This window comes from Lytechinus pictus, chromosome 16 (assembly GCF_037042905.1).
Source record: "Lytechinus pictus isolate F3 Inbred chromosome 16, Lp3.0, whole genome shotgun sequence".
In the NCBI taxonomy this organism is placed as follows: domain Eukaryota; kingdom Metazoa; phylum Echinodermata; class Echinoidea; order Temnopleuroida; family Toxopneustidae; genus Lytechinus; species Lytechinus pictus.
In genome coordinates this window covers 10,831,058-10,842,911 of record NC_087260.1, presented here as the reverse complement: position 1 = coordinate 10,842,911, position 11,854 = coordinate 10,831,058, and the positions used below count along the sequence as shown (strand labels likewise).

Genomic DNA, 11,854 nt, shown 5'->3' with positions numbered 1-11,854 from the left:
ATGTAAAACCATAGAGATGTATAGTATATATCTCTATGTGTAAAACGAGAAAAATTAAGAAACTACCAGTCATCCCCCCCCCCCCCCCCGTTATTTTCAGAGCCACGCCCACCACCACCAGGCACCTTGCATGATTGACAGCTAAACTGACTCGTACGTGTCGTGTAGTAAAACTTAGAAAACACAAATTTAAAGATGGAAGGTGAAAGGACCGGACTCTTTCCGTGGCTCGTGATGCTTCTTCTCCCGGAAGATTGTTACATCACATTCTTTGAAAACTTCGACTTCCTAGATGGTGAGTTTCAAGTTAATTACCCAATTATTCATTCCATTATCTCCAGCATGGTCCCACGTACTTTAATTTTTGCTGGTGCATTTGCGCCATCTGTACGTTTGTTACTGTTAGTTCTTTTTTTGGGGGGGCGCTAATGCAGTTTCGCACAGGCTGAGTCACAGCAAGTCTCTCAATCTCAAGCACATGTTCAAGGTCAATTATGCCCACCGCCCCACCACTTCTCTGAATATCGTCATCAGGAACGGCATTACTGGTGCGGAAATTATCTCAAAGAGTCGGCCGGTGCGAAACTGCATTAGTGCCCAATTTTCTAACAAAGCAAAGTTTTAGATTTGGATTTTGGTACTTTAGTCTTGAGTTATGTAAGCAAAGAAAACGGGGGAAGAAGTTGTACTTTAGACTTTAGTTTGGAATTTAGATAAGCACTCGCACAAAAAATAAACAGCATTTCTACTTAATAATATGGAAAATTTATAAAAAATGAATAAATAAGTCTACTCTTTGCAAACTTTAAATTTTTCATATTCGAAGTACATATCTACACTACAGTATATCAATCACAGCTGAAGACATTTCTTAACCTTGGTCTTGTCAGATTCAAATTATCTTTTGCAAGTGTGCTGTATATCCTTCTTACTTTGATATTTTCAATTTTTTTCCTTGTTCTGTAGGCCCAATTGTGAACAATAAGACACCATAAGAACCTTGAAAGAAACATTTTATTTTACTTCGGTCCTATTTTACAAAAGTTATCAATATCTGACAGTGTAGTGTATATGTAGCAGTAGTTACTCAAAGATTATTTTTCAAATTTCAGACTATACAGTACATTGATTTAAAATAATGTAGGCTACTTTGCTATTAATGGAATATCAAGACACCAATATTTGTACACTGGAGCAGTTTAAGGTCTGTTGAAGTTGGAATTCCCCAAATTGTCATTTTGATGTGTAATTAGTGGTTTATTTATGTTTTACAGTTCCCTGCCTAAAAATCGCCTTGAGCAAAGTATTAGGATTAGGCATCATTGCTGGATCTCTTATGGGTAAGTAAATCGGGTCTTCATTTTTTTTTTTTATTTTTTTTTTTATTTAAAATGAAAACAAAAATTGACACAAAATTGAAAGATATTTGATTTGATTTGATTTCTCTGGATAGTAAATGGATAATTTGTTTTGAGTGATTACAGAATTTTGTGGGAAATCAGAGGTTGGTCAATTTCATGCCCTTTTCATGCCATCTCTTCTGTTCTCTTTTTTTCCCTGTCATCTTCTTAGGACCCTGATTGAATCTTTCATGAACAATTGGGTCCTCAGACAATTTTAGCACAAATACAACTTGTTTGTTTATTTGCCCATTCCCCCACCCTCCTTCCCCTCCCCTCTTGTATATAAAAAAGTATGATTGAAATAAACAGAAATTGAGAATATTTCATAATATTATGTATAGTGCGACTGATTACCATTTAAGAACTCAAGATGAAGAAGAAGAAGTTCAACATGCTAAATAATCGATCCAGACCACTTTAGTTAGATTTGATAACCTTCGCAGTGAGGAAATACACGAGTGCAACGGGTGACTTTGCCCTTGTGTCAGCCCAAATTGCCCCTAATATTCCCCCCAAATTTATGCTTTGGGGCCACCATTCTTTCTAGAGTTGCCCCAAGATCTCTCACAAACAATCATGAACAAAATTCATGATTATAGAAAATCAATATTCCAACTATGGCAGAATAAAGATTTGCTGCATGATTGTTTGTTTGTCACCCCCTAACAAGTAGCCATCAAATGAAAACAAATACTCCCCAAATTCAGAAATTGCCCCAATGTGAAAAGAAAGATAGACCCTAAAAAATTAACATTATATCCTACCCTTAGGGTTTATATACCTTAGATGCTAACCTCAATAATCATACTATGTAAAAGTATTATGTTTTTCATTCATCTAACCTACCAGCATGAAGCCTGGCAGGGTAGGTAAATTTAATGTCAGGAAGTTTGGTAAAAAATGATGGTATTTTACTTGCTTGGGGTTTGTTCTTGTTTTTTTTTATAAGGGGCATTTTGTGGTGCATATGCAATTATGTATGTACATGTAGATCAGGAGCATTACTTTAATATATATATATGTATTTGGCAGAAATAATCTCACGCATGAAAGTGTACAGAGATGAAAATATGTGTTTGGAAGAAATCATCTTTATCATGCATGAAAATGTACAGAGATCTCTTGGAACTCATCATATGTCTAATATATTGAATGTATTAGTACAGTTTGGGATTGATCAAAATTAAAATTTTGTATTTGTAAATTGTGTTTCTTTGAAGTGATGCTTGAAGTTCTTACTTGACGCTGTATTTGTTGACGATAAGTTATACATGAATAGATGAGTGGCAATGAGTACATGTACATGTAGGTTATCTACTCGCCACTGCCAAGACTTCTCAACCCATCAACTCTTCTGTTCCAAGTCATCACATCTCAACTGGTTTACAGTCCTTCTATGGACTACACCTTATATCACAAAAGATACTTCTCTTTCTCACCTTCCTTTTTCAACTCTATCACTCAGCCATCCCAAACAGTCTGTTTCAGGACTAATGACATGGTGAACTTCTCCCACATTGTCTGTCCCACCATCTAAACCTTCAAAGTTCATCATAACAAGATTGTTTAACAAATTTGTCTGTAAAGGGATGGTCCAGGCTGGAAATATTTATATCTCAATAAATAAAAAGACATTCACAGAGCAAAATGCTGAAAATTTGATCAAATCGGATAACAAATGACAAAGTTATTGAATTTCAAAGATTTGCATTATTCCGCTGGAACAGTTCTAGGCATGTCTGTATGAATATTCATTAGGTGGGCTGATGATTGTCATATCCCAACTTGTTCTTTTGTATTTTATTAGATGAAATTAGGTTTATTCAAAATTTTTCTACCAAGAACTAAAACAATTTACAACTGATTAAGCACGTAAGTTATTTATTGCCGCACCTTATTTCATCATAATGGAGACACATCATTTACATGTACACATGTATGAAAAATTAAACAATTCTGATTTCGTGTAATAACATAAGAAAAAGGAAAGTGAGGATATGACATCATCAACCCACCTTATGAATATTCATGATGATGTGCTTAACTGTTTTTACAAAATATTGCTAAACTTTAAAATTCAATTACTTTGTTATTTGTTATCTGATTTTGATGATTTTTTCACCATTTTTCTTTGTGAATTTTACTGTTTATTTAGATATAAATATTTTTAGCCCGGACCATCCCTTTAATATTTGGTAAATATTGTATGATTTTGAGTGTAGTAGATATTTATGGATTATTATTTTTTTTTATCTTACAACAGTGAAACTACCACAGATTGGTAAGATTTTGGCTTCTAAAAGTGGAGAAGGCTTGAATGTAATTTCTGTTATACTAGAGCTTGGAGCGATATCGTCATCATGGGCATATTCCTTTGCAAATGGTTATCCTTTTTCGTAAGTATTATCTTGAGATCCAATTTACCGATTGCCGAAAGGCTTGTTTTATAAATTGTCTCACCTGCATAGCAGCAAGAGGTCTGTATTGAATGTTGTTATCCTTTGTTTGATCCATCGTGAGACAACAACCAATTACTATTCTTCTACTCAATTGTTATCCTTTTTGTAAATTATTATGATCCAATTTACTTATTGTCAAATGACCTGTTTTATTGTCTGGCTACATACTGTACATACTTTGCTAATGGTTATCGTTTTCATGATTATCATCTTGCAATCCAAGAACTATTGCAAGAAGACCTGTTTATATAAATACATAAAATTATCATATTTAAAATTGAAATATTATAATTTTTATATTTATTGATCAATAAACATATCAAAGTATTGATTGAACTTTCCTCTCTTTCACAGAGCATGGGGTGAAGCCCTGTTTCTAGCTGTACAGACCGTCACTATAGGATTTTTGTGCATGTTTTATAATGGAAACCAGGCCGGAGCTATGTCCTTCTTGCTCTCATATCTTGGTATCATGTACGTCCTTCTGTCGGGACTGGCTCCCATGAGCACCATCGCCATGCTACAAGCCACCAACATGCCTGTCGTCATTGTTAGTAAGGTAAGTGAGCTTTTTCTAAATGATTTATATGGACCAGCCCCCAGAAAAATCATCAATATTTGCTCGAAATTACTTTTTAGAATTTTATTGAGTTTGGAAAAGCACACCCTAAGCTTTCAAATGATATATACATGTACGTGTATCTTGTCAAAAATGATCAACCATAACCAACACAAGTATTTGATTGACTGCAGAGAAAAAAACTCAGCAAGAGCTTCAAAAAGTAACAACAAAACCATGCAATTTGGGTTCACTCAAGCATGGGATGTTCACACTATGCAATATCGGCGAAACTTCCAAGCAGTTCACAAAAAATTGTGTCAATGAAACTCTTGTGTTCAGCCAATGATGGCTGCGATGGCGAGCGTGCATCATTCAGCTGTTTTGATGTGCATGTCATATGCGTTGTACTGGGACACTCGACTGAGTCAGCTCCCCCACAATGTGTGACCACTGGAAAATTGGTAAATTTGGGGGGATTTCTGATAATCCAGGAATCGTGATTGTTTGAGCTAGTCTAGTTTGAACAATCTTCTGTCAATGTATTCGTCCCAGGACTACATAACAATGCACTGGGCTCCTTGATTACTTTTTTTAGTGGTCCCAGCAGCAGTATATTATGCTGCTAACCAATCACCCTTTCCCTCTCGTGCCTTTGCCTTTCTTCTACAGTTAATACAGGCTTATACAAACTTCAGCAACGGCCACACCGGTCAGCTCTCGGCAGTGACCGTCTTCATGCTGACCGCCGGTAGCCTGGCCCGAATCTTCACCAGCATACAGGAGACCAACGACCCCATGCTGGTCTGGACCTACATCGTCGCGTCGTCCTGCAATGCCATGATAGCCTCCCAGCTGGTCTGGTATTGGGGCGCTACCAAGGAATACCTCAGCAGACAACAGTCGAAGAAAGCAGAGTAGTTACTTAGATAGCTCAACAGGCAGAAAAAAAATCCACAGGGGCAAAGGGAAATACTCATTGAAATGTGCAAAATAGTTGTTATTTGGTGCCGTGATCATCGCTACTTTCCAATAGAAAGGATAGCAGGTTTGTTGATTGCCTTTGAGCTGAGTTGGTTTTGGGATGCCAACCAAGGAATACCTCAGTAGAGAATAATTGAAAAAAGCAGAATGATACAAATGAATACACCCCAAAAATGTCCAAAATATGTAATTTTGGTGTCAAAATCCCGAAATGGCAAAAGGGTGAGTTACATCCTTCTGCTTGTTGGGGGGTAAGAGGGGGAGGGGGGGGGGGGCAAATGAATACACCCAAAACTGTCAAAAATATGTAATTTTGGTGTCAACATCCCAAAATGGCCAACAGGTGAGTTACATCCTTCTGCTTGATAAACATGTGAATTCACATGATAATATCAAAGCACACTTGAAACGTTTCTATTTGCAAATTATGCAAATGAGAGGTATGTTCTTGCCAATCTTTGGAAATTACTTTTAAAGAGCAAATCTTAAGAAAGGGTGTTTTTGTGAAATTTTTAGCACAAAGGAATTTAGAAAGGAGCTTTAACTTTGACAAGGTTCCATAAACTCTGATCGTTTTTTTTTTCATGTTTGAATACAGTCATCATTGTGATTAATCACTAAAATTTATGTTACAAAGCCATGTTCTAGCTATTGGTTCAATACCAATTTAATATTTTTCTTCACGGTTATGACACATTTATATGGGAAATACTGCCATTTTCTTGGGGGTAAAATCATCACCTTTTTTCAATACAATGGACAATAGGTATGCTGTAGCAGTATTGTCTAACCAAAACTCAATGGATAGGTCTCTGGACTTTGAACCACAAGGTTCATGGTTCAAATCCCACTGCAGAACTCCTGTCCTTCAATAAGGCATTTAATCGACATTTGCCACTCTCCACCCAGGTGTAGTAAATGGGTACATGGTAGGAGGAGATTCCTTGAATGCTTGGGCTTATCAGGGTAGCCTTGCTTAAGCAGGGATAATAGTATGCAGCACTTAGAAATTTTGTATTTGTTGCACATAGTTATTGAATTTAACATGCATAGTTATAATTTCACATTCCATGATACAGGCTATGTGTCAGAGATTAGACAAGAGAGAGATGTTAAACTAGAGGTTTTTCCCAACAAGTGGTATCTCTTCTGGCAGGGAGGAGGGGGGGGGGGTCACAATAAATATTTGTTGCTTCAAAGTTGAAGCATTGTCAATCACATAAGTAACCCTGTCAAAAACTAAAGATTGGCCACTTCCATTTTTTTACCTAAAAACTTTCTCCAGGGTAATCGTGCGACAGGAAGGCTACTTAAGAGAATGGTGCTTGACCAATAGGATTATTTCCCAATATGCTTAATATTTATAGAGTGGGTAATTTCAAATTTTGTGTTAGTGTTGTGTTAGTGCTGTGCTAGTATTGAGTATGTGAATTAGGTTGCCCTATCTTGGTCAACACCAAAGTGGGTTTACAGAAATGATATTGAAGACATTGTTATTGGCTCAACACCTAATGATGTCGGTCCTAGCACCAGCTACATTTTGGTTTTGGGGCTCTGGATGGTGCAGAAATAAGCCCAACACAAACGCCATTGGTTAACACCAAACTTGAAATCACCCATAGTAGATCAGACTTTAATGCAGTAAATAGCAATGTGTATGTTCTGCTATTCTTTTTTAAGATGCCATGGAGAATTTGGTAGTATTTTTTATACTGAAGATTGCATATTCTCAATAAAATGATTATAAGTATTTGTTTTTTTTAGAAACTATAATATATGAAATCACTTTCAACTTGAGTTGCCAAAGAATGAATCCATTAATGATTTGTGGCAGATTTATAGTGAACTAAATTTGAATATACTTATCACCCCACTGTCTTGCTCGGCGATTGCCAAACCTTTATTTAAAAGATTTACGACGTGCATCCCGTAAATCATGGGAAATGATAACAAATTGTTTTTAATTTGAAAAAAATTAAAACCTTTTTACAGCAAGCCTTTATGTTAACTATTTGACCTTTTTTCAAACCCTAATTTAAATAAAAGTTTTAAAAATTGGAGTTGGATTGCATTTAGTGGATATGCAACATTTTAAAAAAGGTGACTGTTACCAAAAAGTTTTATAAACTTTATATAGACTTTTGCATATTGCATTCCAAATTTTGATCAACAGATCTATGATGGTTGCATTAGTATGCATTAAGATGATGAGATTGCATTTAGGAATATTTTTGTCTTACATAATCGTTCCTTTCTTATACTATATTGCATATTGTTTAATGAATTATTAATGTACCATTAATATTGCTGTGTATTTTTTTTTTTCAATCGTCAAAGCTCCTCTTTAATGTTGAATTGAGCTTTCTGTCTTGTGCAAATTTGTCATCTCTTCGTTTTGATATTTCTTGGGGTTGTTTGATTTGTTGTAAAAATGCTTTTATTTTCTGTTCTTGTTATAAACACTGTTGATTATATTAATTTTGGGTCCGTATCATGCTTGTGACAAATGCTTTATGATTTGTTCTTTGGTGTATTGATTCATTGTAATGATGCTGTGTTACTTTCTTTTACATGTCAAAAGCTACAAATCATATTTTCATTGATGAGTGGAATTTTCTATTTCTTTTACTTTATGTATCAATTTGTTCTCACTTGATCTTTGTAACATGTTGACGTTTTTAATTACAATTTTAAATCTGGTTAGTTTAGTGCAAACAATTGAGCAGGGATGTAGACTTAGAGGAGCAGTATATCATGGGGGAGGGGGGGGGGTAATGATTCCCCCCCCCCCCATGCTGCTATGTATCGTCTGCTACCACTCACCTGGGGCCCGTCTTACAAAGAGTTATGATTGAACCGATCAACCTCAAGTATGCGGAAATCCATCAATGACATAATTTTTTTTCTTTTGGAAATTTGCACAATGTCCTTTGAAAACAAAGAGAAGAATACTGAATTGTTAAGAAAATAGTTAATATACATTATATATAGAAAATATTTTGAACAAACGTGTATTTTAGATGTTGATGTTGCTGGCTTTCCATAGTTATGGTTGATTGGATCAATCGTAACTCTTTGTAAGGCGGGGGCCCTGGTATTGAGCAAATGTCAAATGAGCTTCCTTGATTAAAATTTAAAGCATTACTCTTATTTTATCTGCAACTTTGCATCGTGCCTGAAGAGAGAAGACAGTTACATTTTCTAATGATTCCAAATTATGGCAACATGAATTGTTTTCATTTGAATAAAATATCTTGGTGCCCGTTACTCAGTTTTAAAAGCATACCAATGAAAAACATTGCACCCCCTGAAATGAATGCAATACAAAAAAATCTTTGTTGGTATAAGCTGCACGATTCTATATCAATTCCAGACCCTAGTCATGGACTATATATATTAGGCTTAGAGTCTTGGTTCAATTTTTCATTGGAATAACAGGGTAATCATCACTTAAACTATTGAACTCAACCAATATAACTATTGTATAGTTGTGATTAAATAAAAATTCATAATCCTTTTTGCGATTGTAATGCCTCAATCCCCCTCCCATTAAGAGCTAGGATTGATCACATTAATCATCCCTTATGAATTAATCTCCATTTGTAACTATTAAATATACATTTTTTAACTATTCAATATACAAAGATAGCGATCTTAATCAACTCAAATGCTGTACTGGTGTTATATTGATAGAGTAATGTTTAACTCTTGAAAATGGCACCTTGTAAAACTTCTTGCGATTCTCTATGACTCTCACATGATGTCCGGCTTGAAATAAAAACAATAATTCTGTAATTTAAAATTCCAAGCACTTGTTGATATGATATAAATGTATCTAACATTCAATAGTTTTTCATATTTCATCCTTATACCTGGTGTGATTGAGAAGGAGGAAGGTAATATAGATCCTATACGTTTGATAAGCTTGAAAAAAAATCATCATTTTACTTTAGATTTGTGGAATTAAATTACTTCATTAATTTTGGTGTATTTATGAGGTGTCTTTGTGTGAAAATAAATGATATATTGATTGACTTTTATCTATTGCCTGTCGTGAATAAATTGTATTCTGAATGACCATGAAAAAACTGAATTTTAATTTAATTGATACTTTGTTTTCTTTTTAATTTTAAGTTTTCCTTAGATTCCTGATAACATAGTGATAATTAGTAATGATGACCATGTTATTGATGATGGCGTTGATGACGACAGTAACGGTCATAATGATGGATGATGATGGTGATAATGACGTTAATGATAATGATGGATGATGATGAAGATGATGATGATGATGATATTGAAAGTGATGTTGATGATGATATTGATAGTAATGATGATGATGACAATGATGGTGATATTGGTGATGTGGATGATGATATTGATAATTGATGGTGGTAGTGTCGATGATGCTTATAATGATGGTGATAATGGTGACAATGACGTTAATGATAATGATGGATGATGATAAAGATGACGATGATGATGGTGATGATGATGGTGATGGTGGTGGTGGGCGTGGTGATGGGGTGACGATGATGGTGATGACGACGGTGATGGTATTGATGATGGTGACTACGATGATGATGGCAGTGACAATGAATTTGACGGGGAATGACGGTGATAGAAACGATGACGATAATGAAATTGATATATCATTTGTTGATATACATGTATTTCAATTGTGGAAGAGCCGTGGTGTAGTGGTTCTGACTCTCGCCTTATAAACAGAGGGTCGTGTGTTCGAATCCCACCGCGGTCTAGCGTCCTTTGGCAAGGCGTTAATCCACACTTTGCCACTCTCGACCCAGGTACTAAATGGGTACCCGGTAGGATGCGAAAGATATTGTATGTTTGAATTTGCCAGCGCCAAATGAGGCTGCGATGAATGCAAGGAATGCTCCCCAGGGAGTGGAAATTGTGCACTTTTCGTGCGGGATTGAAATGAACCCAATGACCGGGGTAATAATAAGCTGTAACGCGCTTTGAGCCATTCTGGGAAATGCGCTATATAAAAATTGGCTATTATTATTATTATTATTAATTCTTGATATCCATATGTAAAACATTTTAAAGAAATCGTTAAGAACAGCAACAATGACTTCAAAGAAAATCAAAGAATTACGGGCATACAGAAGCCTTGGTTAAACTCGATCATTCATCTTTATATATAATCACTACACAAAATATACCTAGGAAATAGTTCCTCTTGCCTTTAGTAGAAAGGAGGGTATAAATGATTATAAATTTCAATGCATCTTTCGTTTTACATAAACTTTACATCACCCTACATTTGTAGCAACTTATATTTTTTTGGAATCGACTCTCCAAAATCTTAGATCCGCTGTTCTAATGGAAAAAAAAGTTACCATGTAAATATTATTCCCTATATGTACGTGTTCATTGTTCAAAAATAAATAACCTCTTCAATCGCCATGGAAACTATGATTAAGAACGAAACCATACAAAATGATCGCAAGGAAGTGTTCACATGCACCGAAAATACAAGGTTTCTGAACAACGAATCCGCCCACTGGCAGATTAATAATGTGAGCATTTCATGGGTTCCGTTGCACGCAAGGGCCGCGGAAACGGGGAGGGGGGTCTGGGCTTCAGCCCCCACTTCTCTCAGTAAACATGTACTAAAAATTGAAAATTGCTATCTCTTTCAGTACCCCCCCCCCTCTCCCGCACCTACACAACAAAAACTGTGGTGTTAACCGGTGTACATAGAGGACCACACCAGTTATTTTAAACCGGTGTTAAATTGATGGTGTTAGTTTAACACCTATAGGTGTTATTACATTTATATTTGGTGTTATGTTCAATCTCTAGGGTGTACTTTTAACACCTCGGGATGTGGTCCTCTATTAACACCAACTGGTGTCAGTTTTAACACCACAGTTTTTACAGTGTACAAACCGTTCTGCGACCCATCGAATGACGTTGCCTTTACCTTTCCCCTTTCAAATTATCCGACTCTGTATGTATTTATATGAGCAAACCTAGACTCCTAACAAAAAAAATCAAGAAGAAGGAAAACGAAAATAAAATTAGAACAAGAAAATAGGAAATAATATATTGAATTCAAATTACTATACGGCAAATTCATAGATGCGTGCGATTGGTGAAAGCATAGCCCGTAGAAGCATATTAAATCTTCACTCTAAATCTCAAGGAATAAGTATAACTCCAGATTGGCTATCAAAAGTGATTAACCGAACATTGAATTTATTCTTAATCCTAAAGATTAATTCTAAAATCTCAAAAGTTTTGAATTAGCTTTGAATTCGAATCCGCACGGTTTAAAATAAAATCGCATGTTCGGCTTTCACTATTCGCAGCGGATCTAGATTTTTTTTAATCCTTGAAATTAAATACGAGGGGAAAAGTGGTAAATCCAAGTACTTCTGTTTTAAAAGGACAATATTACGGAGGAATACTCCAGAGAT

General features: G+C 35.5%; 1 protein-coding gene across 1 annotated transcript; it reads left to right on the top strand.

Moving 5' to 3' along the window:
- On the top strand, positions 1-9,509 carry LOC129279636 (mannose-P-dolichol utilization defect 1 protein-like). The gene is made up of 5 exons (XM_054915739.2): positions 1-295; positions 1,275-1,340; positions 3,667-3,799; positions 4,217-4,421; positions 5,094-9,509. The coding sequence occupies exons 1-5, from the start codon at positions 196-198 to the stop codon at positions 5,340-5,342; spliced, it is 753 nt and encodes a 250-aa protein (XP_054771714.1). The 5' UTR covers positions 1-195; the 3' UTR covers positions 5,343-9,509.
- The last annotated feature ends 2,345 nt before the right edge of the window (positions 9,510-11,854 follow it).

Bases quoted from the DNA above. Each gene is read 5' to 3' on its own strand.
- LOC129279636 (XM_054915739.2), top strand. From the start codon at position 196: ATGGAAGGTGAAAGGACCGGACTCTTTCCGTGGCTCGTGATGCTTCTT. The intron at 296-1,274 runs GTGAGTTTCAAG...TATGTTTTACAG, and splicing joins AAACTTCGACTTCCTAGATG to TTCCCTGCCTAAAAATCGCC. The intron at 1,341-3,666 runs GTAAGTAAATCG...ATCTTACAACAG, and splicing joins CATTGCTGGATCTCTTATGG to TGAAACTACCACAGATTGGT.